The following is a 23,428-nucleotide window of genomic DNA, read 5'->3' on the forward strand; positions in this document are numbered from 1 at the left end:
AAAATGTCCATTTATGTAGCGAAAGGAACTGCTCAAGAATTATTGATGTCCCACACAAAAAAAGTGCAGCCTGTCTCTTCACCTCCCTCAACCCCCACCCCAACTGCAAAGCAGTGCTCTTTGCTGGTGCTGTTTACCACCCCTTATTTCTACAGCGACGCTGTGCTGTGATTACACCAAGAATAATAGAGTAAACCTAGAAGGTGTTCCCAAAAGTAAGGCCCAGGATGCAGACACTCTGCCTATCATCAGGGCCACACATATCATGACTGCGCCACAGGACCCCCCCATCCCACCACCTATTGCTTTATCTAAAGGGGCCCCCCTGGTCCTCAGGGCCCTCGCGGTGTTACGCCACTGCTGTGCCAGCCATCAGAGCCAAGCAGAGGATCATTACCTGAGACCCTATGCTATAAGGATTCTGCCCCCTACAGGTAGCCTAGGCTTGGCCTTTGAGTTTCTGTGTGGCAGCAAGTGTAGGTAAAGTTCTAGGGACGCATCTCCAACTTGCTCTTGAAGGGACCCCCATCATTGTGTAGTACTCCACTGGCCAAACCTGCCTGCAGTGTCCAAGCCCAGGAGGGCACTAGGGAATGCAGAACCAATGCAGGGAATGCGGTGATTAAATCAATGACAGGCGGGCATACAGAGAATGGGCCTACTGAGCTACGTAGTTTAGCATTATGTTCAGTGGACTCCGCTAAACCACGTATGTGAGCAGTGTGATAGCCAGGGCCACTGGAATTATGCGACAGAGGAGGGCCAAGTTATGCGGCAGGGTTGAGTAAATTAAGCAGCAAGAAAAGGCAAATTAAGCAGCACACTTTGTGATAGTATTACTGTCTGGGCATTGGTTGCACCCCACGTTAACACCCAAATATAGCAATAAGCAACCAGTAAATCTTTTCAAATGGCCTTCCATTGTGCAGCCACATGTGCACTGCATTTTAGCAACTTTTAAACCATTTGAGCTAGAAACAAAAACATTTTAATTCTCAAAATCTTTAAATGCGGCTAATCTATAATTATGCGAAAATCGCCATGACCACACAACTGCATAATTCCAATGGCCCGGGTGATAACTCACACATGACATTACCAAGACAAATAAGTGACGTCTACCCAGGTTGTTCCCAAAATAATGTTGATGAGGGCTATCAGAATTGACTTGAATTTTGTTTCTTGCAGTTTATACCAACGACAGCATTCAAGCCTACTGGAAGCATGGCTGGCAAATCCGAGAGTACCCATCAACAGAGGTATGTATGGCTTGGTTTGGAAACCTGTAGAAGACAGAAGAGAATCCTGACTTAGGCGATTCAAGTGTGCGAAGCTGAAATGTTATCAGGGCTTTAAGTAAGCCAGGGCCCTCTAGGTCTAGGATGCTGTAGTATTTTAGAACGGACATTGAAACAGGTCCATATTGTGCCCTCTATTCATGTTCTCTATTGTAATGGGAAAACACTGATGATTTCTGAACAGTTCATTTTATAAATATTCAGGTAAATCATGTTAGTAATTTAGTTCCTGATTCAGATTTGGTGGATCAGGTCCATCGCCTTTTCGAGTGTCTTCCTGCTCAACGACTTGGCGGTCCGTTCGCGGTATTTAGATGTTGTTGGGCCTCTGGATGAAAGACTGCCTGAGTCCCACCAATTCTGCCAGGAATGTTTTTTGCCGCGTTTATGGAGTTCTAAGCAAAATCGGTTGTCGGGCGGAGTCCCGTCAGAAAGACTGCCGAGCTGATTACTATGTGCCTTTCTGTTAAGGCAACTTTGTCGGGAACACCTCCAAACCCGAATTGGGGGAATCGAAGGAAAAGAGGTAAAAACATAACTTTTTTGGGGTTCCCACTTCTATTTCCATCTTGTACCCCATCGTCCAGGTCCTCCCTGTCCTACTACTACTTCATCACAATGCTAAGCCACTCCGATGTCGCCAGAATTTGTGGGTGTACATTCAACAGTGTGTGTATGTTGTTGGTGTGCAATGTCACATATAAAATAAAATGGGCATTCCACATTTCCTACATAGACATATTGACAAAATCACAACATATATGCGGAATGATATAATGATGACTAGTACTTACCTGTCTCCACACCACCATGACCTCACTCCATCAGGACTCTGCCGCCAGGACCTCCGAGTACAACAGGAGCATCCAAATCGGTTTGGGGCAAGCCTGTCAGCCTAATGGCGATGGAGTACTGTAGCCAGCAGAGAAGACTGCAGCTGCAGCAGGAACCTGTCTATTGCCACAACATCTAAATACAGTGGACAGACTGCTGCCAGCTTGACCAAGGATTTGGAACCAATGTAGCGGCGGGACGAGGGTAGTACCGCTAAGATCTAAATCGGGCCCAAGTCCTGTTTATATTTCACGTTTTACTGAATGTTGCACTACATTATATTGTTAGTTATTCCCAGGATGTTGTGTTTTTGTATTTTTTTCATGCAGTATACTACTCTTGTATAGTGTTCAGAATACACGGTTATCCAATCCTTGACTTCTCTCTAGAATGCACACAGACAACAACTGACAATGCCAATAGCCCTGGGTGGTGTTAGGTGTATACATTAGTTGTTGTGTTATATATCTTGATACAATAAAATAAATCTCAGAGACACACCAAAATACCAGTCGGTTTACACACTGTGGGAATCACAGAAATTTAGAGTAGTGGGCAGCATTATCATTCTTTAATGCAGCTCAACGTGAAAGGGAAAGGGCAAGAATGTGCAATATTTACCTTTATGTGGCACATTCATGTCCTTTCCTAGCGCTGGTGCACTTTTGACAGCCTAATGTCAATGCAGGCTCCCTTGTGTCATGTTGCAAGGGTGCCTGTGCTGTATGTAGGATTTTTTTTGTAAAGGAAGGAACACCATCCTGTACAAAACAATCCAGAGCTCCATTTTCCTCGTTCTATGTGTGCTGCAGTATGCAGCACATGAAGAAAGAGGAAACAACAAGAAGAAATAAAGATATTTTTCCTCATTATGCCTCACCTGGGGGGGCAGCAGAGCATTTTGAGTCATCCCCAGGTCTACCACTAATAGTAAAACTGGGAATGCGACAAAATCCATGGGCGGAAGCAAAGGAACACCCACGCTCCTCCCATGGAATGTCTCCCTGCTGCAGAGTCACGCAAGGCAACGATTTGTACTGCTTTGCGTTACTCTGGATTTTTCAAGCCATGCTAGGTGGGCTTGCACGGCTTCATAAACCTCACTTAGGTTTTGCATCGCCTTTGCGGCCCCTTGCGAGGGGCAAGTATGATACAAAACCTTGATAGAAACAGGCCTATGTGTTTAAGCCGCAGCTATAACTGCATAAGCCACGCGCCTTTTAGAGACCCCCCACACTTTTTTAATCCCACTTAAATCTCTGAATGTCATTCACTCTAGAAGGTTCTGTTTGTGATGAAAAGTGGCAATTCTGGTCTGAGTCCGCTCTCTTCCACTCCATTCCAGCTTCACTCACATTCCTAGAAGCAAGAGCACAAGCAGTGCAAACTTCCCTCACAAAAAAACATATATAGCGCGCACCCCAGCACGATATATCATGGGAGATTGAATTGCAAGCTTCCCTCGCGCGAAAAACATGGGCTTGCATTGGCAACCGCACTGCAAGCTTCCTTCACATAGAAGAGGCACTGCACAGGCAATAGCAATGTCATCGTCCCTCAAACACACAACAGATGATAATATGAGTGGTGGTAGTAAAAAGCATTCCTCACATATATAACATATACTTGCAAGACACCTCAGCCGCTATGCAAGCTTCCTTGAATAAAGAACCACCAAATCTCCTGCTGAGGCAATGGAAGCTTCCTTCATGCACGACCAGTAACATTTTAGCACTGTAAGTTTACTGATTGCTCCACTGAACAGATGCTGCATTGGTTCCTTGATATTCAGCCGTGGTATCCATGATGCAAGCAGTGGTCTTTAACATCACACTTTTATAACAGGTACAGCGTGGTTGGTACAAGATCTCACTCCCATATCTGTTCAGATCCAATAATACCAAAGCAAGCTTCCATCAGATAGAACACATGTACAACATGGGCAGCTGAAATGCAAGCTTCCCATTAAAACATACAGCGCTGGTGCATCAGCGTCAGTTCCACCTTTCTGTTTACTTCCCAGATAGAGCACATGCGGTTGTAGTTGAAACAGCTCTAGAACCAGCAGACTCAGGACATGACGCATATGTGCAGTAATTCCTCATACATGCATATCAGGTACAGCATAAGCAGTGGTAGAACAAGTTTCTGAGATACAAACGAAGAACAGAGAGGCAACAATATACAGTGCAGTACATATATTAAGTAATTTTCAGGAGAATGTTTATCTATGTTCACACAAAAGAGAGAGTAATGATCCTTCAAGTGATTCTTCAATTTTTATTTCAATCTTAAAACATAATCTTGACAGAGATGACAGCCAACGCGTTTCGCCCAGATCGGGCTTCCTCAGGGCAAGATGATTTTATGAGTATCAAAGGAACTTCAATATGATGTCACCATGAGGACAAACCTAATTCTTAGGTATTGAATTAGAAGCTGTCTATGAGTAAAACGATCCACGCGTTTTATATTCAGTGATGGACGCCAGTAAGCATTATACATGAACACGGCACTGATGCAGGAAAGACTTTTTCTTTACAAATCGATTTTTCTCCAATTCATATAGTGGTCAGGTCTGAACAGGTAATACATGGGTTTCGGGGTGGACACTATAATAGGTGTCACTGGATGAAATGAGTTAAGTCTCAAGGCGCGAAACAGCCATCCAACACCCGGTTGAGAGCCTTCGTAAAGGTCAGTCAGGTAAAGAAACCGCGCGAAAAGAAAAAAAAAAGTTTCTGAACACTCGGCATACCTTTTGTAAGCAGCAGTGGCGGCTTGTCCATTGGGGCAGTGGGGGCGTTGCCCCACAGCCGCCGCTGCCACAAAATAAATTATGTCAATAGATAATGCTCGCAAAATGTTTAAAGCGCGTGGCGGCGTCACGTCACACCGGCTTGGCTTGCTTTTCATGTACACAGACTTCGCACTTCATACCGCGGCCCGCACATGCGCACTGTGCGGCACAAGCACACTGTACGCATGGCGGGTTGGTTTGACCGGGCGCTGCCTTTCACGACCAAGAACCCCCATATGCACAACAGTGCACTTTAATGAGGAAGATAGAGATAACTGGGAGGCGTGGCGCAAAACACAGACCCCAATGTTAAGAAATGGGTGGCAACTTTTTCAGCACACCCCAATCCTGGCGCTGCTGTCTTTAAGAGAGAGCCTCTCTCTGTAATATAGCAGTGCCAGGATTGGCTGCAGTGCTGCAACATCATTGCAGTGTAGGGCGGCGGTTCCACGGTTGCCAGTCTAGTCTGCACTCAGTTGCAGGCATGATTGACTTGGCACCGCGTGGGATGTCCCGCCCAGAGTCCACTAGCAATGCCCAATCACTGTATGGCTTTATTGTTAAGCCATGCAGTAATTGGGTCATTTCGGCATTGCTAGTCTTCCCTCCTCCTCACAGTCACCACCAGTACTGTCAGTCACTCTGCACCAAGTTCCGACGCGACGACAGTCCTGATCTCATCGATCTGGGCCCTGTGAAGTGCAGAGGGCACGTGGCACCTTGAGCCGTCCCGTCCCACTGTGACTGAGTGAGTAGTCTCTCGTCTGTGAGTCCGATCGGCATCATCATCGCATCGGCCGGGCCATCGTCAGTGGGGTGTGAGACAAAGGTACAAACCAGATATAGTAATTCTGCCAGGCATTAACCCTACTAGTATCAGAAGCGAATCCTTGACGTCTGACAGTTGTACTAACCTGCGGAGGGCTCCAGCTGCTCGGGGATCAGGTGCTACAGCAATAACAAGAGCTGAATAATTATCTGGGGCTTGCCTGTGTGAGCACTGTAGCGTCCCGGAGTATAAAGTGCGCGGAGGGCCATCTGCCACGCCAAGATTTCCTGAAATGTTAAAATCGCTGAACTGGGAGCCCTTCCAGCATTAACACTGCCCAGTTAGAATGAAATAAGGCCCGGAACCCTCCAGTGGCAGGTCTAATGTTGTCCTTGTTAATTATGAATTACGGGTAAATATGGAGAACTCGCAGAGGTCACGGCTGTCGACGGCATGGTTTCTGAAGAAGGATTCTTACCGGGGTATTTTTCGTTCCAATCTGATGCTCTGTTTTTGCATACACAAGTGTGTGAGGGGTACAGAAAAGCGGCATTTTGTGTTTTTTAGAGGGCAGTGGTATTTATATTTGCGTGTTGTATTCCTCTTGTTAGCACTTCCCGCTTTATTGCTGCACTGTTTTTATGCGACATGGAACAGCTCACAGCACAGCTGTACCAATTCCAGGCACTGGGCAGGAAAACACGTTCACGCCGATCATCTGCTCTTGCTTCCATCTTGGCCACAGACCCCTACAATAAGATCAATGTTGGTTTATATGGTTGAGGGTGTGTTATAGGTATAATATGTGTCCTGTTGTCTTCATCCTTGTATGTGGATTGGTCACTAATGCCTGGCCATGGTAGATGCACTCACATTGTCCCCTTGTGTTATGTAACCAGGGTTTCTTTCTCGTAAATTGCTTCAGGGTTGAGTTTGTGGCTGTGCTATATAAAAGTGCCCCAAAAAGTACAGCAGATTGTTTTTCCAGAGTTTTTTTTTTAAGAAGTCAGAAGAAAAAATACATCCAGTTAAACATCTGAAAGAGTAATATCACCATGATAAAATGAGTGCCATTGAGTTGGGTAACAATTAACATCTGTTATTCAGTGCTAAGAGACCTATGGGTGAACGTGCGCTTTACAAATACACATTATGGTATGTTACTTAGAAGCCTGTAGGCTGCACAACTTGACACTGATGTCACAGGATGAATCTTTTTTATATATGATCCTAGGCCTGTGGTTCTTAATGATTAACAGTCTATGTGTTTGGTTGACACAACTACATTTTGTTGTATTTGCTTTTCAGCATCTACAGAAAGTGAATAATATGTTTTTTAATTGCTGCTAGTTTGCGACCTGTTTAGTTGTTAAATGAAAAACATCTGTGAAATACTCATAAATGCATTGTATCGCGAAGCCTGTTATGAAGCTCTGTGGTTATACTGAATAAGCAGCTATCTATGTTATATGAAATCTCTTTATTAATGTAATAACTGCACTTTCACAATTGCTTTATTAACCTTCATTCTTTCTCAAATTTGCTTGAAAATGCACCATTTGTGCACTCTTTTTTCAATATTTTTCTCGGGGGAGAACCCCCCCGAACACCCCTTGGGTTGGTCGTGCTCGCTCGCTTCGCTCGCTCGCTGCGCTACACTATGACATCCATTTTACGCCTCACCACTTTGAAATGTCACCAGCCACCACTGGTAAGCGGGCGTCCTTGACACTGAAGGGACACCGCACTACATTTTCAATATAAGTTCCTTTCTTACGAAGGCTTAACCATTAGGTGGCAGCAAAGTCCAGTCTGTAGAAACCTTGAAGTATTCGTTTTCGAGGGACTCTTCAGAGAGACTCCGCTAGTATTTTTTTGGGGCAGTTTTATATAGCACAAATTGTGCCCATGGGCTTTGGAACGCTTTACAGGAGCACCAGTAACGTTACTCAAAGTCAGAATCTTTTTTTAGGCGCAGGGAGATTAAGTGATATGCACCAAATCACAATATGTTGAGCCGACGCCGAGATTCGAACTTAACTTCCCTGTTCCAAAGTGGGCAGCTCCGTACATAACGCCACGTCCTCTCCTCAAAGTATTGTATTGTATTGTAAATGCATTTATATAGCGCTTACTACTCCTGACGAGGCGTCGAAGCACTTTTTCGGCGAGTAGCACGCTACTCCGGGACCCATAGAGGATTAGTGTTGAATTAGTATAGTGAAACATGCAAGCACATTTTAAGTGGTGGATAGGTTAGTCAGTTATTTAGATTTGGAATGATAGCAGAAGGATAGAGGAGGACAAAGGTTTGTATTTATATAGCGCTTGTTGATGCACGCTATTCAGGAAGTCTACAAAGGATTAGTGGTGAATTAATATGGTGAAATATGAAGTAATTTCAGTGGTGGATGTTAGTCAGTTACTTGGAGTGAGAAGGATAGCTGAGTGATAAAAGGGGAAGAAAGATTTGCATTCATATAGCACTTGTTACCCCTGATGGATGTTAATCGCTTTTCTGGCGAGTAGCACGCCACTCCAGAACCCATAAAGGATTACTGTTGAAAATTAGTATAGTAAAAAAATATGAAGTAATTTGAGTAGTGGATATGTTATTCAGTTATTTGGGTAGTATATTAGTATAGTTTAATATGGAATTTGAGAAGTGAACATGTTAGTCTGTTAATTTTGATTGAAAAGGATAGTGGAGGGATAAAAGAGTGAAATGTTTTTTTTTTTGTTTGTTTTTAGCTCTTAGCAATAGGAGGAGGCTTTTGGATGAGTAAAAAGGAGTTTTGGAGGGGAGGACTCAGAGGAAAGAGTTTAGAAAGGTTTGTTTTAGGGGATCGGTAAAGTAAAAGAGGTGTCAGATGATGCAAGGAGGGGTAGAGTAGGAGAGAGTCTAGAAAGGGTTATTTTGGCAATCAAAAATAAATAAAATAAATATAGTAGTGGTATGGGGTTTGGGATAAATGAGAGAGTGGATGTAGAGGATATATTGATAGATGTATAGGATGTCAGATAGGGTAGTGCATTGGAAGGAGTAGTAGAAGAAGTTTGAGATGAGTCAGAAAGGTTGGGCTAGAAGATATATTGAGCGAAGTATAGGCTGAGAATTAGGGTAGTGCATTGGAAATGCTAAATTAGAAGAAATTGATCAATATATAGATCCATAATTACATTGAAAGTATATAGATACATAAAGGAGGTAAGTATATGTAGATTTAAGATATGGATAGAGGCACAGGATAAGAAATAGGGTAGTGCATTGGATAGGATTTTTCAGGAGAAAAGTAACAGGCACACAGATCCAAGTACATGGAAGGTACATAGATGCACAATGGTCGTATGTACATGTAGACCAAAGATGATTTTTATTTATTTAATATTATTATTTTTCTCTCAGCAACATAATTATTTTACATGTTTATACAAAGTAATACACAAAGATAGGTACATATCTATAGTGAAGATAAAATACTTGTATACAGAGGGATATGCTGTAAATTTCTGTTTGCGTATGGTGCTTATTTGGGGAAGAGCCAAATCTTGAGTAGTTTTCTGCAGATAAGGTGGTTGTTGATGGACCTTATGTTGGGGGGGTAGAGAGTTCCATAGTTTGGCTGCTTGAACAGAGAAGGATGTGCCACCCATGTTTTTTTTTCGTGTATGGTGGGATTTTGAAGCGAGATGCTCCTTTAGAGCGGAGGTTCCTTTGTTGAATGTGTTTGGTGATTTTATTCCTGATGAAGAGCGGTCCCATTCCATGTATTGCTTTGTGGGTGATACAAAGCAGCTTGAATGGGGATCCTCTGGCAACCGGTAACCAATGCAGGGCTTTCAAGGCAGGGGAGATGTGGTCTCGCGGTTTGATATGCAAGAGTAGTCTGGCAGTCGAGTTCTGAATCCGTTGTAGTCTTTTCATGGTCGTTAAAGGTGATCCATGGTAGAGGCTATTGGCGTAATCGAGTTTGGACAGAACAAGGGAGATGGTAGCTTGGACCTTGTGTGGAAATCCCAAATGAGGGAAAATTTGTCGCAGCGTTTTTAAAGTAGCACAGCTTGATCTTGCTAGTTTATCCACTTGGGCATTCATCAACAGCTTCGAGTCCATGGCCATTAAATTGTTTTTTGCGAGGGGTGTATTCCTGCATCAGGTTTATATTTCAACAGATGGTTACCGAAGGATTTTGGCATACCATTCTCTCATTTTATGTTGATTAACTTGATCACGCTTTCTTCTGCCCACCTGTTAATGGTCTATTCCACCTAAGTTCTTTGGGGCATATTTACAAGGGCTTTATCTCTGCTTTGTTTGCTTAAAAAGCCAAAAAAGCAGAGATAAAACTATCACCCTATGTATAAAAGGGTGCTAACATGCATAATCGCATGTTAGCACCCATTTTCCCTACACCTCCCTTTGCATCTCTAATGAGATGCAAAGTGAGAGTCACTGGGCATACCCCGATGGACAACCTTGTAAATATCGCTGATGTTCACATCGCGATATTTACAAGGCTGCCCCAGCATTTTGGCACACGTTAGTTTTTGGAGAAAACTGCTCCGAAACTAACGTCTTCTAAAATGCAGACTTACCTATCCCCAATATTGGGGTGGACAAGGTTATCGCCGTTTTGCAGGGAACATCACTGGAAAACCAGCAATGTTCCATGCAAAACGGCGATAACCTCGCTATTTCTGGAATTTGTATCGCCTTGGAGAAACGCATTGTTAATAACGGGCTACCAGGGCGATAAATTCCAGAGATAGCCTGCGATAATATGGAGAAGTGTGGAGTGGAGAAGTGTGGCTCAGGGGTTAGAGGCGGCAGACCCGGAAACTGAGATCGGCCCTGGACCAGGGTTCAATTCCCCGCCTCGGCGGGTCTTGGGCTAAAAATTACACGGACTCGATAATTCTCGCTCCGGTGCCTTCTCGACTCACGGGTTCACACTCTGCGACTCTGGGCAATAGCTTGCTTAATCTCCACAGCGGCCCCTTGCGGCGGGATGCCTGGCTTTCACCTTGTGGATACCCTGCCGGGGTTATCTCACAGGGGAATACCAGGACGGGTTCCATAAGCAAGCGCCGGGAAACCCACTGCGGGTAGCTGTGCGCTATATAAGCTCAAATACATTACATTACATTACATAATATAATTATCGCTAAGCACGGCCAGTGATAATTATCGCTGCCCGTTGATAATATGCCCCTTGGTTCGTCCCCTCGGCTCTGTCTCTGTGCAGCTTGCCTCTTTCTGTGCTTCTATGTCTACACCCAATTATTTATTCCCCACGCTTGCAGTGATGCTTGCAAAGACACTCCCCCACCCCTCGCCAGCTGCAGGAAAGAAAAAAATGAAACGGTAATAAACATGGTTTAGTATTGTTTTAATTTCCTTTCCTGCAGAGTATTTGGGGGCAGGGCCATGAGGATGACATACTGCAGGAGCAGTGGTGGGGACTGTTGTCAGTGTACATGACGGTTTGGCCGTCCGTCTCAGGCTTGCCAAACCATCATGCGCCCTGAAGCTGTCTCCATCTCGAGCTGCATTGCTGGAGAGAGCTGCTCTTGTGACATGAGAGCAATGCCAAGATTGGCCGCAGTGGAGCCTGAGAGCCTCTGCCTACGGAGGAGCAAAGCAGAAGAGCGCAATACGGCCGGCTGCAGGTAAGTTTTTTTTAATGTATTTTTTCTTTGTGTCCCCCAACCACATTCCCCTGCCCCACCACTCTGCCACAACACCAGTTGCTACTGATGGCACTAGTTTAGGAAATCAAAACAGCAGCACCACAAGCCTGGGGAATAAAAGACAAATCACGGGACACCTGGCTCTGGAGATTGGGGTAAGAGGATGGGTTAAAGGTTCTGTGATCACAAAGTAATCAGGAGTGTTGGGTGTTTTAGAGATAACATAGGTGGTGGAATGGTCTGAAGCTTTGGGATTGGTGTGCATCTTGGTTTTGTGAGGAGAAGGTGTGTTGAATATCGTGCGGTGAAGCAGGGGTGTTATCAGAGCAGTCCCTGGGAGGAGAATTCTGTACAAGAAAAGTGGAGAGTGTGGTTTGCAGACTTTACATCATCTTTTGCAGGTGATACAACTTCAGTTTGATGTAATTGTTCATTTTTGGGAGCAGTAAGAGATTTGTGCTTCGGTCAACAGTAAGTACCTGTTATGAAATACGAGGTGAGTCGGTACTTGCGTTTTCTGCCTCACCGCAGTGAAGAGCGGGGGGCAACCACATTGAGGAGTGGGGGTCCTGCTGTTGCTGCGCCAAGACGGCAGGTAATAGCGGGGGAGGTGGCTGTCCCCAAAACTTATGCCACCCAGGGTGGACCGCCCCCTGCCCCCCCAACCACGCCACTGATGCCTCCCGCGTAAGTCATGTCTGTGGGCGGTCAGGTCCTTCCGCTGACAGTTAGGCCCCCATTAGGATGATGGGCGGACTTTGTCCGCCCGCCATCCCATCGGAAGAAGGGACCGCCCGCCATAAGGGCGGAGGTCCCAATGGTGGCATTAGGATGCGCCCCCCACAGTGGCGGGCGCATCCAGCATTCCTACCGTTGTGGCGGGCGGTGCACTCAGCCCCTTAGTTTGTGTGTGGTTGTTTTGGTGATTCTGGGCTGGACAAGAAGCGTTGTTGACAGAGGGATGTTTGTTGTTGGCTGGTGGTAGTTACTAACAGGACTAGGGCCTTGATCCTTGGTAGTGTTTCGGTTTGTGGCTGTAGCAGTGGTTGTGTTTAAAATTCTGAGCTGAACTATCTTGATTTATGCTGACATTTTGCTGTCTGGTTTTATTCCCTGAAGGCATGAGGGTGATAATGGGGAGATGTGGGAAGTGAAGGAGGGTGAACTAGTGGTGTCAGAGTAGAGATGATAGAATGAAAGGAAGGGGTCCTAAGACTTAGAACACAGAAATTACAAATTACAAATTCATTCCATTTGTATTCAATTAATTCAAAAAAAGCAAAGCTATTGAATGCAAAAAGAGTTTAATTCAAAATTGCATATACATCCGGACCAAGAGAATCTATTCCTCTGTTGATCAAACCCCTCTCGCCCCTCTCGAAAGGTGAGCGCAAGTCTCAAGTTTACTGTTCATTCTAAACAATGTGGGATTCAGACTCGGAAAGACAACACGGTTTTTAATTGTTTACAAGTGCTCCACCCTCCCTTGAATTCAGAACAAGATGGGTGTGTTTCTAATTCGTTTTTCTAATTATCCCCTAGGAGGGTGCCCACCCACAACTTCTTTGTCCTGATGAAGACCCTCCTGTAAGGAAAAGATTCCTACCGTTATTTGGGTCGAAATGTAGACGATTACACAACTACCGACCAACTCCTGTCCCAATTTAGACATTTATGGCTCTAACGGAGTTAGGCCTGTTTTGCTAGTTACAATTAGGACTCTTTATGAGCCTCAAGCTGTGGCCTTGACTTTAAGGGACCACGTGTACATTGTCTTCAAATCTAGAATAAGACTTGTCACTGAATGATTCAGACCACGTCTATCCTATCCCCGACACTTCCCTCACTTCACCCCAACCCCCCCCCCCGTTGTGAATGTGGGCACATATATGTATATAAACTTGTTGATATCAAATAATTGTATGATGAGTTCCAATCTATTATATAGGATGTATATGCAATTTTGAATTAAACTCTTTTTGCATTCAATAGCTTTGCTTTTTTTGAATTAATTGAATACAAATGGAATGAATTTGTAATTTCTTTGTTCTAAGTCTTAGGACCCCTTCCTTTCATTCTAATTGCTACCCAGGTCCTTACTGACTTTATTGGGTTTAACCCTGTTTTTCCATAGCAGAGTAGGGATGATAGGCATCATTGTCAGAGTCCCTAGCAACTGTAGAAGCTTTACGGGCCTTCAAGGTATTAGCAATGTTGTGAAGATACAGAGATTGATGTTCAAGATTTAGCTATTGGCCTTTCCTGTTTCACATAGGGTGATGTGTAGCTGAATTTCCTGATTATGGAAACTTGACACACTCAGGTTTTTTCCCCCTTAAGTTTTTTTGTGTTCAATGAGATGGAGAATTGTTCCATACAAACACAAGAAGCAACAAAATCATAGTCTAACACTCCAGTAGGGTGCCTTAGAGTAAAAGAGGAAGCCAGTTTTCATGAGGCCGAGTCTGAGAATTTGGTATTTGCTAATGATTATTTCCAACTTGGCTGTCTGTGTTCAGTGTTTGTTATTTGTGGGTAGTTTTGAATACACCCGGAGGAATGGGATAACTACAGTGTTGTTACTTGCATCGTGAAGTATGATCCGATGTATAGAGCTCTGCTTTTTAAATGTGGTTGCTGTAATAAGATCAAGAGAAAATTGTGAGAGCTATTGACCATGAACACCTGATTTATTATAAAACAGAAGCAATATGGAGCTCTCGGTTATAACTCGGTGGAGTGAGAAATGCAGCAGTAAGATGTCACAGGTGTTAAAGATGTGCATTGGGATGACCTCGTATTTGACTGACAGTACATTAAGGTGCAACATGCTACTTGGTGCAACATCACCAGGAGTGTTGGAAATGGTTAGGAATATATTTCACAATTATTTGTGCAAAATCATATTTAGGTACAAAATTGCTCATTGTGCAAAGTAAGAAATATTAGGGCAACATATCTACATGCAAAATTGCATTTAGGTGGAACACATCACAATTAGGAAGAAAAACATTTAAGTGCAAACATCAGATACAACATCACTATGGTCTCAACATCAATATGAGTGTAAAAGTACTTGTAGGAGCGCAAATCACATTTAGGTACAAAATCACATTTGGTGCAAAAGCAAGAGGGCCTTGGAAACACTTTTAGGGGCAAAAATCAATTTAAGTACAAAATCACTATTTGATGTTAAGTCATACTTGGTGTAGCATCAATAGGAGCAAGGAGACACTTTTGCTGAAAAGCACCCTTTGAAGCATAAATCACATTTTGGCACCCTGTCATCATGAGGATTTTCGGGGCCATGGGCAAGACATATTTTGGAGCCCCCTGTTCAGAACAAGTTGGAATTGTAATAGCCATTTTCTGATAATTCAAACTTGCATGATGCCAAATAATAATATATTTAAACTTTCACACAAAAAACAGCCGAAATATGTTTTGATCTGTGCCCAAAAATCTTCAAAACAACACTGGTTAGAGAGAGACAGAGTAGGAAGAAGAAGACTTAAGCGAGAGAGATGTTCTGATAGAGGAATCAATCAAAATTGGAGAGTGAAAGAAACTGAGAAAAATACAGTTTTACAAGGGGCCCCTTAAAAGGAGGGGGCCCTGAGAAATGGCTCATTTTGCCCATGCCTTAAAACGTCTCTGTTTTGATACAAAAAAGTGCAAATTAAACCATGGTGCAGTCATAGGCCACTCAGAGGATAGTAAAAAATGTTTTACTTCTCTTTTAATTGTAAGGTATCTCAAATCTTACTGTGCTTGCTAGCTAGGCATTTATACATTATAGATGTATAATGTGATATATTGTTCTGCATGACCCAAGCAAACTCTCAGATCTAACATCCTTGCTAAGGGCTTTGCTTATGAAGTTCCAGTCAGTGTGTGGTGCCATACAAAATTTACATCAATTTGGCTATGATACGTCTGCCTTTACCTAGGTTTTAAGTTGTCCTTAGTGCAATACGTGGCAACTCAGTGTGCTTGAGCACAAGTTGGTAGTCAAGAATCTACAAAAGTATTATCAAAAGTGTAAGTCAGGGTAAAGTGAACAATGATCTCACCCAGTGCCCAAGGCAATGATGTCTCCTGGTGCCAAGGGTTCAGTGATCAAGTCTTAGAAATGTGTTGTCCTGGCAGAAGGATGAGTGAAATGTCCAGCCACATTTGAAGGGACATTACAGAAAGGAATAGAGTGAAGGTAAAGATCACCCTGGCTCTTTCTGGCAGGAAACGGACAGCTACAGATTCCCGCAAAGTCTTGATGCGGCCTCGCAATACTTAAAATTCAAGAGTGTTTTAAGCAGAGCCTCTTCCCTCATAGTTGCACAGGAGGTCTTGGGTACCTCTTTGCTGCAATGTCCACAGATACAAACTTGCCAATCATTAAACAAATCTTTTCCTCTGGTGAAATAACCCAAAGTTGTGACTTTGCCAATGCTTGTTTATTTTTATATTGCCAATTCTTGACATTTTGGCTTTAAACACATCAGATCTTTGTCGACCTTGTACATTAGACATAATTGACTTTACCTGTAAGCATGGCATCAAATAATCATCTAAAGTGGAGAGTCTGACTGGTAGAAGGACAAGCAATTCCATGTTTAACATTAATGTATTAATTATACATGTTGGGCCATATTTATGACAGGGTTGCATCGCTTTTACACCACGCAAAGGGGTGCATGCGTAACGCAACCTTTAAATGTGATTTATCATGCCATGCAAGGCTGTGTGGCTTAATAAATCTAGAGTAAGACACCACAGCGTAAATCGTTGTGTTGCGTTACTCTGCCCTCGGAAGGCGTTCCATGGGTGGTGCGTGGCTGTTTCCATACAAATTCCATGGATTTGGCGCATTCCCAGATTTGCCATAAGTGGTAGACATGGGAATGCACCAAAGCTGCTACGCCTCCCCAGGTGAGACGTAACAAGTTGAATGTGTTTATGTCTCCTCGTTTTGTGTGCATTATGCAGCACACATAGAAAGAACAAAATGCCTCAAGGGATTGTTTTTGTGAAGGAAGGTGCCCCTTTTCTGCACAAAAAACAATCCTGCCTCACATTGCTGCCAAGGATTCAGATTGCTATGTGTGACATTTTCATACTTTCAGAGTAATGATGAGTGACATTTCAATGACTATGAGTGACACTTTCTCGTAAGCTAAATCAAGCAATGAAGATGAGGGAAATATGTAAATATCAGAAACTACACCCATTTGATCAACGAAAAACTCTATGAAGTTAACTGCTGCAAAGCACCAGAAAAATATGCAGCCAGGAACCCAGCATTCTGTGAAATTTATATACAGACTGGAAATTTGATTCTTTATTATATTTGCTGGGTGACCGCACAACAAGTATTTACTTAAGGCTAATATACTGGCTCAGTGAGACTCTCTCTCAGGCACTTACTTCTTTAGTTTAATTTTTTAGGCGAACCGGGATCATGACAATAGGCGGGCCCCCTCCGTTGTCAACCTTTAGTGACTTGGATTCCAGCGGGGTAACCAATGCTATCTGCTTGTTCCGGGTGAGTCTGGCTCACACTGGCAACTCAGCCACCGCCAGCACTGGTGGAGCAGGGGTCAAGTCCAGTATGCATGCTCAGAATATAATATTGGCCCGCTGCGGTGGTGAGAGTGGCGTGCTCAGCTGCGTTGCCATTACCCAGACTGAGTTGTGCAAACGCCGCAGTGTGGTGTCAACTTTTGTTGCATGTCCTACTTACTTCAGGATGGGAGCTGATGACTGGTCTCCCCACCTCTTTTTTCGTGTTGCGGGCTTCAGGGGGTCTCCGGGGTGCCCGCAGGGGCTGGTTGTCCTGGCACGTCTAGCTTCCCCCACCCGGTGCACTCACCAGGCGGGGTCTACCCAGGACGCAGCCTACGCAGATTCTCTTTCCTCTACCTTGCGGGCCCCCTTATGACACTGAGGAGAGTGACCCAATGAGAGTGTAAAGGGTTATCTGACAGTCAAGTCATCGCTGTGGGTAATAGAGGAATTTGTGGCAGCAAGTAGTAGGTTTTTAAAGGATACTTCCTAGGCTAATGATAAATGTTCTGGTCCAAGGAGCTATCGCAAAGTGCTGTTGGCTGATTCACTTGAAAATGTAGGCTGCTCACTCACGCCAAGGGCAGCAGGACGACTCACCTATTAAAATAAGTCTGACAACTGTAAGAGACTCACACACTGTCTCCACAGTAGCCATTGGGCGCACTGACAGCGACTCCTGACATCACAGTCATCATGCCGCTGTAGTGTCAGGTTGTGTTACATTGTAGCACAGTTACTAGTGCGAGCATAGATGAACCCAGCCTGCCCCTAAGCATGCCGGGGAACATCGCGCACTGCTCTCATAGCTTTCAGCATAGTGCATACATTATAAGTGCTCCGCTTGACAGCTGTGAGAGGCACCATAATGCGTGACTTTTCATTTCAGTGCGGTGATGCGGACCACCACACTGATACGCGTTAGTCTAACGCCTGATGTTTGTTACTTGGCAGGGCAGCCTACAACGCTGGCACCCTTACACCATGGTGCAGGAGTGCCTGCGTTGGTGCTAGACAGCCCATGGTGAGCCAGCACTGGGAAAAGGCAGCAATGCACAGTATTATGGTAAATATGGCGCATTCCTTAAGGACACAATATTTCTGTTAAATAATGTTCTTGCTAATGATATTGTGACAAACAATATATGGTTATTGTTGTGTGACATATATATTTGAGTAAATGTTTTGTTCAAGGGTTTTAAACTTAACACATTAATGCATATGTATTGTATTATATTGTGGGATTTCTGGGGAACATCCTTTACAACAAATGTTTTACAACGCGGTACCATTACCACGCAAGTTTGACAACGAAAGTCGTTACAACGACTTTCGCTGGAGGGCGCTCTAGCATAGGGAATAGTTTAATTTACTATCCAACACCTTCCCTACTATCCACTGGGACTGGAGTTGGAATAGTAAATTAAACTATTTACTATCCAGCGCCCCCCAACGCAAGTCGTTGTAACGACTTGCGTTGTAAATCCTGCGTCGTGACGGTACGCGTTGTAAAAGCACACGTTGTACCGTCATACATCCGTGCCTTCTACAGCGTTTTCCTACCTGTTGTCGAGATCACACAGCCCTTTGAAGACTTCATTTCCTTGGAATTTCCATGGCAAAAACAGAATTCTATGACTATAGAATGTACACAATAAAGTGATTTTAGATGTATTTGCTAGTAACTTAGGGGATGATTACGATGGCAGATGGATTTCAGTCCGTCCGCAATCGTTTCGGGGAGTGGGACCACCCGCCTACAAAGTGGCGGTCCCACAGGTGGTATTAGAATGTGACTGCCACCGAGACAGTCACTTTGTATTGCGGCACGTGCTGCTGGCTGCAGCACCCGCCGTAATGCAAAAAAGGCACGGTTTACATTTCCTTGCACTACGTGGCAGGCACCATACGGTGCCTGCCACATGGTGTAAGGAAATGTAGGGGAGCACCATAGGCACCCCCCAAACCAAAAACCAAAGTGCCCGGGGCAAGGGGGCTCGCTACAGACCCCCAAAGCCCATCCCCGCCAGCCTTTCCACTGTGGAAAGGCTGGAGGGGATGGACCATCATAATCCCTACCAGGCACCGCCGCCGTTTCAGGGAATGGGAGGCCTCCACAGCATCAGCAGGCTCAAGGATCCCATCAAATGCATGGCGATCGGAGTTTTCGACCGCCACTGTACTTCCGCCATAATAATATGGAGGGCGGAAATGGCCTCACGATGCCTGTGAACCCGCCACCAACAGCCTGTCGTGGCAGGTTCACCGCCATCATAATCAGCCACTTAATACATACAATATTAATTTGGTGCAAGAATATGCCCACAAAGTCAGTTTGTACTTTGGCTGAGAGTGGGTGTCAACCACAGGGCAGAGTCTAAACCAGAGTAGTGATCATTGGTGTGTGGATTTTGTGAATCTCTGGTGTGATGGGATCTCTAAGGGGTGCAAAAGGGCAGCCCTTAGGATATTGTGGACGGTTTATGCATACAGGCTCCCAGCTTGGCATAATGATGGAAGTTCCTAGCAGAATGTGACAATGTAGGACCCGTCCCTGTTGCAAAAGATGACATTCTTGGCAGATTGTGGTCATTTTTCGGGTGATATGGCCCGCCACCTAAATAATGTATCCCCTTCAGTGGTAATCGCAGTATTTTTTAATGTGGGCATTTGTGATTAGAAGGGGACTTCAGTGGTATAATGGTGGCTTGATCACAATGATCCTATTGATAGTCATTACCACCATATTGTGGGGATCTCTGGCATTATGGATGGTGGCTCTGATAGATTAATTTCTCTCAGACATATTGTGGGCCATATTGACAACATTATTGTCATCACAGGCACAATGGAGGAGACTAAAACTGGTAACGAGTCCTGTAACTGAGCTACTTGTTGAAATAGTCACAAATAAGGATGGATTAAAAATTAATATAAATAGAGCTGTTAGGGCCGGTTACAAGGCACTCTAAAGAGGCACACTAGGCACCCATTTGTGTAGGGCTGGTACTGCATTTCATTCTTAGCAGAAAATCTCAGAATCTCACCCCCTAATCCACTGAGATAGGTCCGTGGCCGCCACGGCACTCCAGCCATCGAACCCTCCGTGGTGACGTTGGAAGCGACGCTTCCTTTGCCTTGAACTTGAGCCTGTCGTGACAGGGGGGGGGAGTCCCGGCTGCTGCCGCCCGGGCCCGGCCCCCGGGGACAGCGTTGCTAGGCAGGGAATGAAGGTCTCTCTCGACTGAGGGAGGGGAGGGAGGAGGGGCGCCTCCAGACAAGTTAACGACCTGGAAATGATGTGGCCTTTCGAATGTAGCCCCCTCCTTCCCCCTCTGTTTGTATGACTCCCTACCTTGACCCGTTCCATGCATGTAGTAAGCGCTGCGCACATTTAGTAGAGAACGTTAACATTTCATTTAGGCTTTCTGTACCAACGACACGAAATGCCAAGATGGAGCCCGCTTGCCGACTTCAAGCCCTTGGTTCATAGCACTTTAGAACATTTATGGTTGATACTAAATAACAAACGAGAATGCCAGAGCTCACCAGCAGCTCGCATTCGAAGCTGTTGTGAAGAGTAAAACGTCCCTTCTCTCACCTGAGTAGAAAGTTCCTATCAGGGACATGCCTCGACTCTTTGAGGAAAATAAAAAGGCGGTGGGTGGAATCCTTAAATTCATCTCAGACACTGGCAGCGGCTCGAGCACATTCCAGTCCATCATTATTTTGCCCCCTCTCTGCCACTCTAGTCTATCCCTACCCATCTCCCTGCTCTCTACCTTTCTGTCTTTCTCCAATCATCTATTTCTGGCCCTGTCATCTCTCTTCCTACCTTTTCTCACCCCTCTTCACCACTCTCTGTACTTCACTTCCTAGCACACGTTAAGTTACTCTTCACCTCGCCTCTCTCTGTCACCTTTGCCTTCCTCTCCCTCTGTTTCTCCTCTTTCTTTCTGTCTCAATGTTCCCTTCTTCATCTCTCTCCATATTTTGTTTTACTTCATCAGTCACTCAATCTCCAACCTTCTCTCTGGCACTTGCTACACCTTCCTGTACTACCTGGGTCTACCACCATCGAGCTCTCTTTCTTTGCCTCACCTATCGTTCTGTCACCCGTCACTCTGCACCTCACTGCTCTGATGTCAATTCTCATCTACCTGCCTCTCTTCTTCATCTACTTAATCTCTCTCTTAATCCCTCCTTATCACTTCACCACTTTTTTCTCTACAACTCACCTCTCTTCCTCCCAGTTACTCCTCTCACTCAACTTTTCTCTCTACCTCACTGCCCTCCTTACCTGACCAGTCTTTATATACATCACTTCTCATTATATCTGTCTCGCGACCTCATTATTCACATTCTATCTTTCATCCCTCTATACTTTTCAGACCACCACAGACCACCACAGACCTTTACCTGTTTTCCTCTACAGTTCTGCCTCAGCCTTTCTCTCTAACTCGCCTGCCTTTCTACCTTACCCCTCACTTTACATAACCCCTCTGTGCACCCCCTCCCACTCATACTATATTTCTTTCTTCTCAACTGTAACTCATTGCTCATTGCTATCACTGCACCACACTTAAAAACCTTAACTATCTGCCTACCTCTCTTTCTCTACATATCAAAGGGCGTGCGTAGCTTGTTAACCCGCTAAGCGCGGCGGTAATTCCGCCGCGGTGCAGGCGTTTTTGTGCGCGGGCGGGGCCACGTCGGCCATTGGCTGACGGCAGCACTGGGGAGGTAGTGCTGCCGTCGGTCAATGGCCGACGGCAGCAAGGAAAGGGTTAAACAAGGTTAGCGAGTGTGAGCTTCAGATTTCCCAACAATCATGCTGGGATATCTTGCTAAAACACATTATATGAGAAGCACGACATAAGGCGGGCCTAAAGGGCAGTGGATAAAGAGAGGAGGGAAGATTGTTAGGCACACTTAACCCCTTCGCTGCTGGCCCGATTCCCCTGCTGTGCTGGGGGGAGGGGGGGCGCGCACAGCGCCCCGGTGCTCATGACGAGCTTAGCTCATCATGAGCCGCGGTTCTCGTGTGCTCATGACGAGCTGAGCTCATCACGGCCACGCCTGTTTCAATAGAACCCTCAGCACAGCAGGGGAATGATCCCAGCATGCGAGCGTTCTAACGGCCGTGACGAGCTCAGCTCGTCATGAGCACACGAGAATCGTGGCTCATGACGAGCTGAGCTCGTCATGAGCGTGGGAGGGGTTTAAACACATTTGTTTTCAAACTAATCAACATTTTCAAGGCCTTCAAAACAAAGACAGAGAGAGTGTGTATGTGTGTGTGTGTTTTTGTCAGTGCGGGCATGTAAAAATCCCAGGTGAAATCTGACAGACAATTCATTTACCTGACTGAAAGCACTTGCACCCAACTATTTACTATACAAGAAATTTATCAGGGGGTGTAACACCCCAAACACCCCATCTGAATCTATACCCCTGAACATATATCTTCCTCTTTCCACCTGTCAATATCTTGCTTTCTGACAACCCTGTCTTTGCCTCTTCACGTTATGCCTCCCCTATCTCACCTGTTTCTTTCTTCCTCTTCTTCGTCTTTCACTATGTCGTTCTCATGACCTCGCTGCCCTTCTTCCATCACCCACCCATTCCTCCGATTCTGCACAGTCGGAGGTCACATTCTAGACAGAGACCTATACACATAAAAAAGGAAAGCAGAGAGAAGGCAAGGTACTGAAAAATTATCAGATTTCACATGCGATACCAGATGGGGTCCCCATTGACCTCTTTAAAGATAATTTGGCATATTGGGCCCCAATATTGGTGAACATGCCCCGGAGTGTGAGCCTTGGTGATCCCCCTAATTCTTGGTCCACGGCTACTATTGTTCCAATTTTCAAAATGGGGGACAGGAGAAATCCCCGTTGCTATCCGCCAATACCATTAATTGATTCCACAGCCAAGGTTTTGAGTCTAGTTGGATCAACTCTAAAACCGGGCAAGCGAGAAGTGCATTTTAACATCTGCCTAGTACAGCTTTGGACAGGGCCTAGGGCCTGTAGACCAGTGCTTGAACCCACATCTAGTAATGAGTGAATATGTGGTTGCCAAAGAGAGTTGTCTGTATTGGCGCGCCTTTGATAAAGTCTCAAGGGGGAAGTTGTGGAGCATGTTAATAAACAAAGCTGCCAATCCTAAAATTGTTCACCTACTCTCCCAGATGCATGCGGATGTAGAAGGCAGCATTAGGTATAGGGCCAAACGGAATGTACGCCACATATAAAAATCAGAAAAGGGATCAGGCAAGGCAGTGTGCTGTCCCCCTTCCTTTTTAGTTTCTATATCAATGACCTAGATGATTTTTTGATTGAGGTTGCAGCCGATCCTCCTAGGATGGGGTCCCAATAGTTACCCATACTCATGTACGCTGAAGACTGTGCGCTCATGGCCAGAAGAGGGAGGAGTCTTCAGAAGAGTTTAGATAGTGTTATGGGTTTT

At 44.9% G+C, this 23,428-nt stretch overlaps 1 protein-coding gene across 2 annotated transcripts in view; it reads left to right on the top strand.

Moving 5' to 3' along the window:
• The window catches only part of LOC147692459 (mitogen-activated protein kinase kinase kinase kinase 5-like), a 742,536-nt gene that overhangs the window by 682,891 nt on the left and 36,217 nt on the right, over window positions 1-23,428 (top strand). For both annotated transcript variants that reach the window (XM_086938659.1, XM_086938658.1), the window contains exon 30: window positions 1,189-1,259. In XM_086938659.1, the coding sequence (XP_086794785.1) occupies window positions 1,189-1,259 (71 nt within the window). The remainder of the gene's footprint in view (window positions 1-1,188; window positions 1,260-23,428) is intronic.

Source organism: Lissotriton vulgaris, chromosome 9, assembly GCF_964263255.1.
Source record: "Lissotriton vulgaris chromosome 9, aLisVul1.2, whole genome shotgun sequence".
In the NCBI taxonomy this organism is placed as follows: Eukaryota; Metazoa; Chordata; class Amphibia; order Caudata; family Salamandridae; genus Lissotriton; species Lissotriton vulgaris.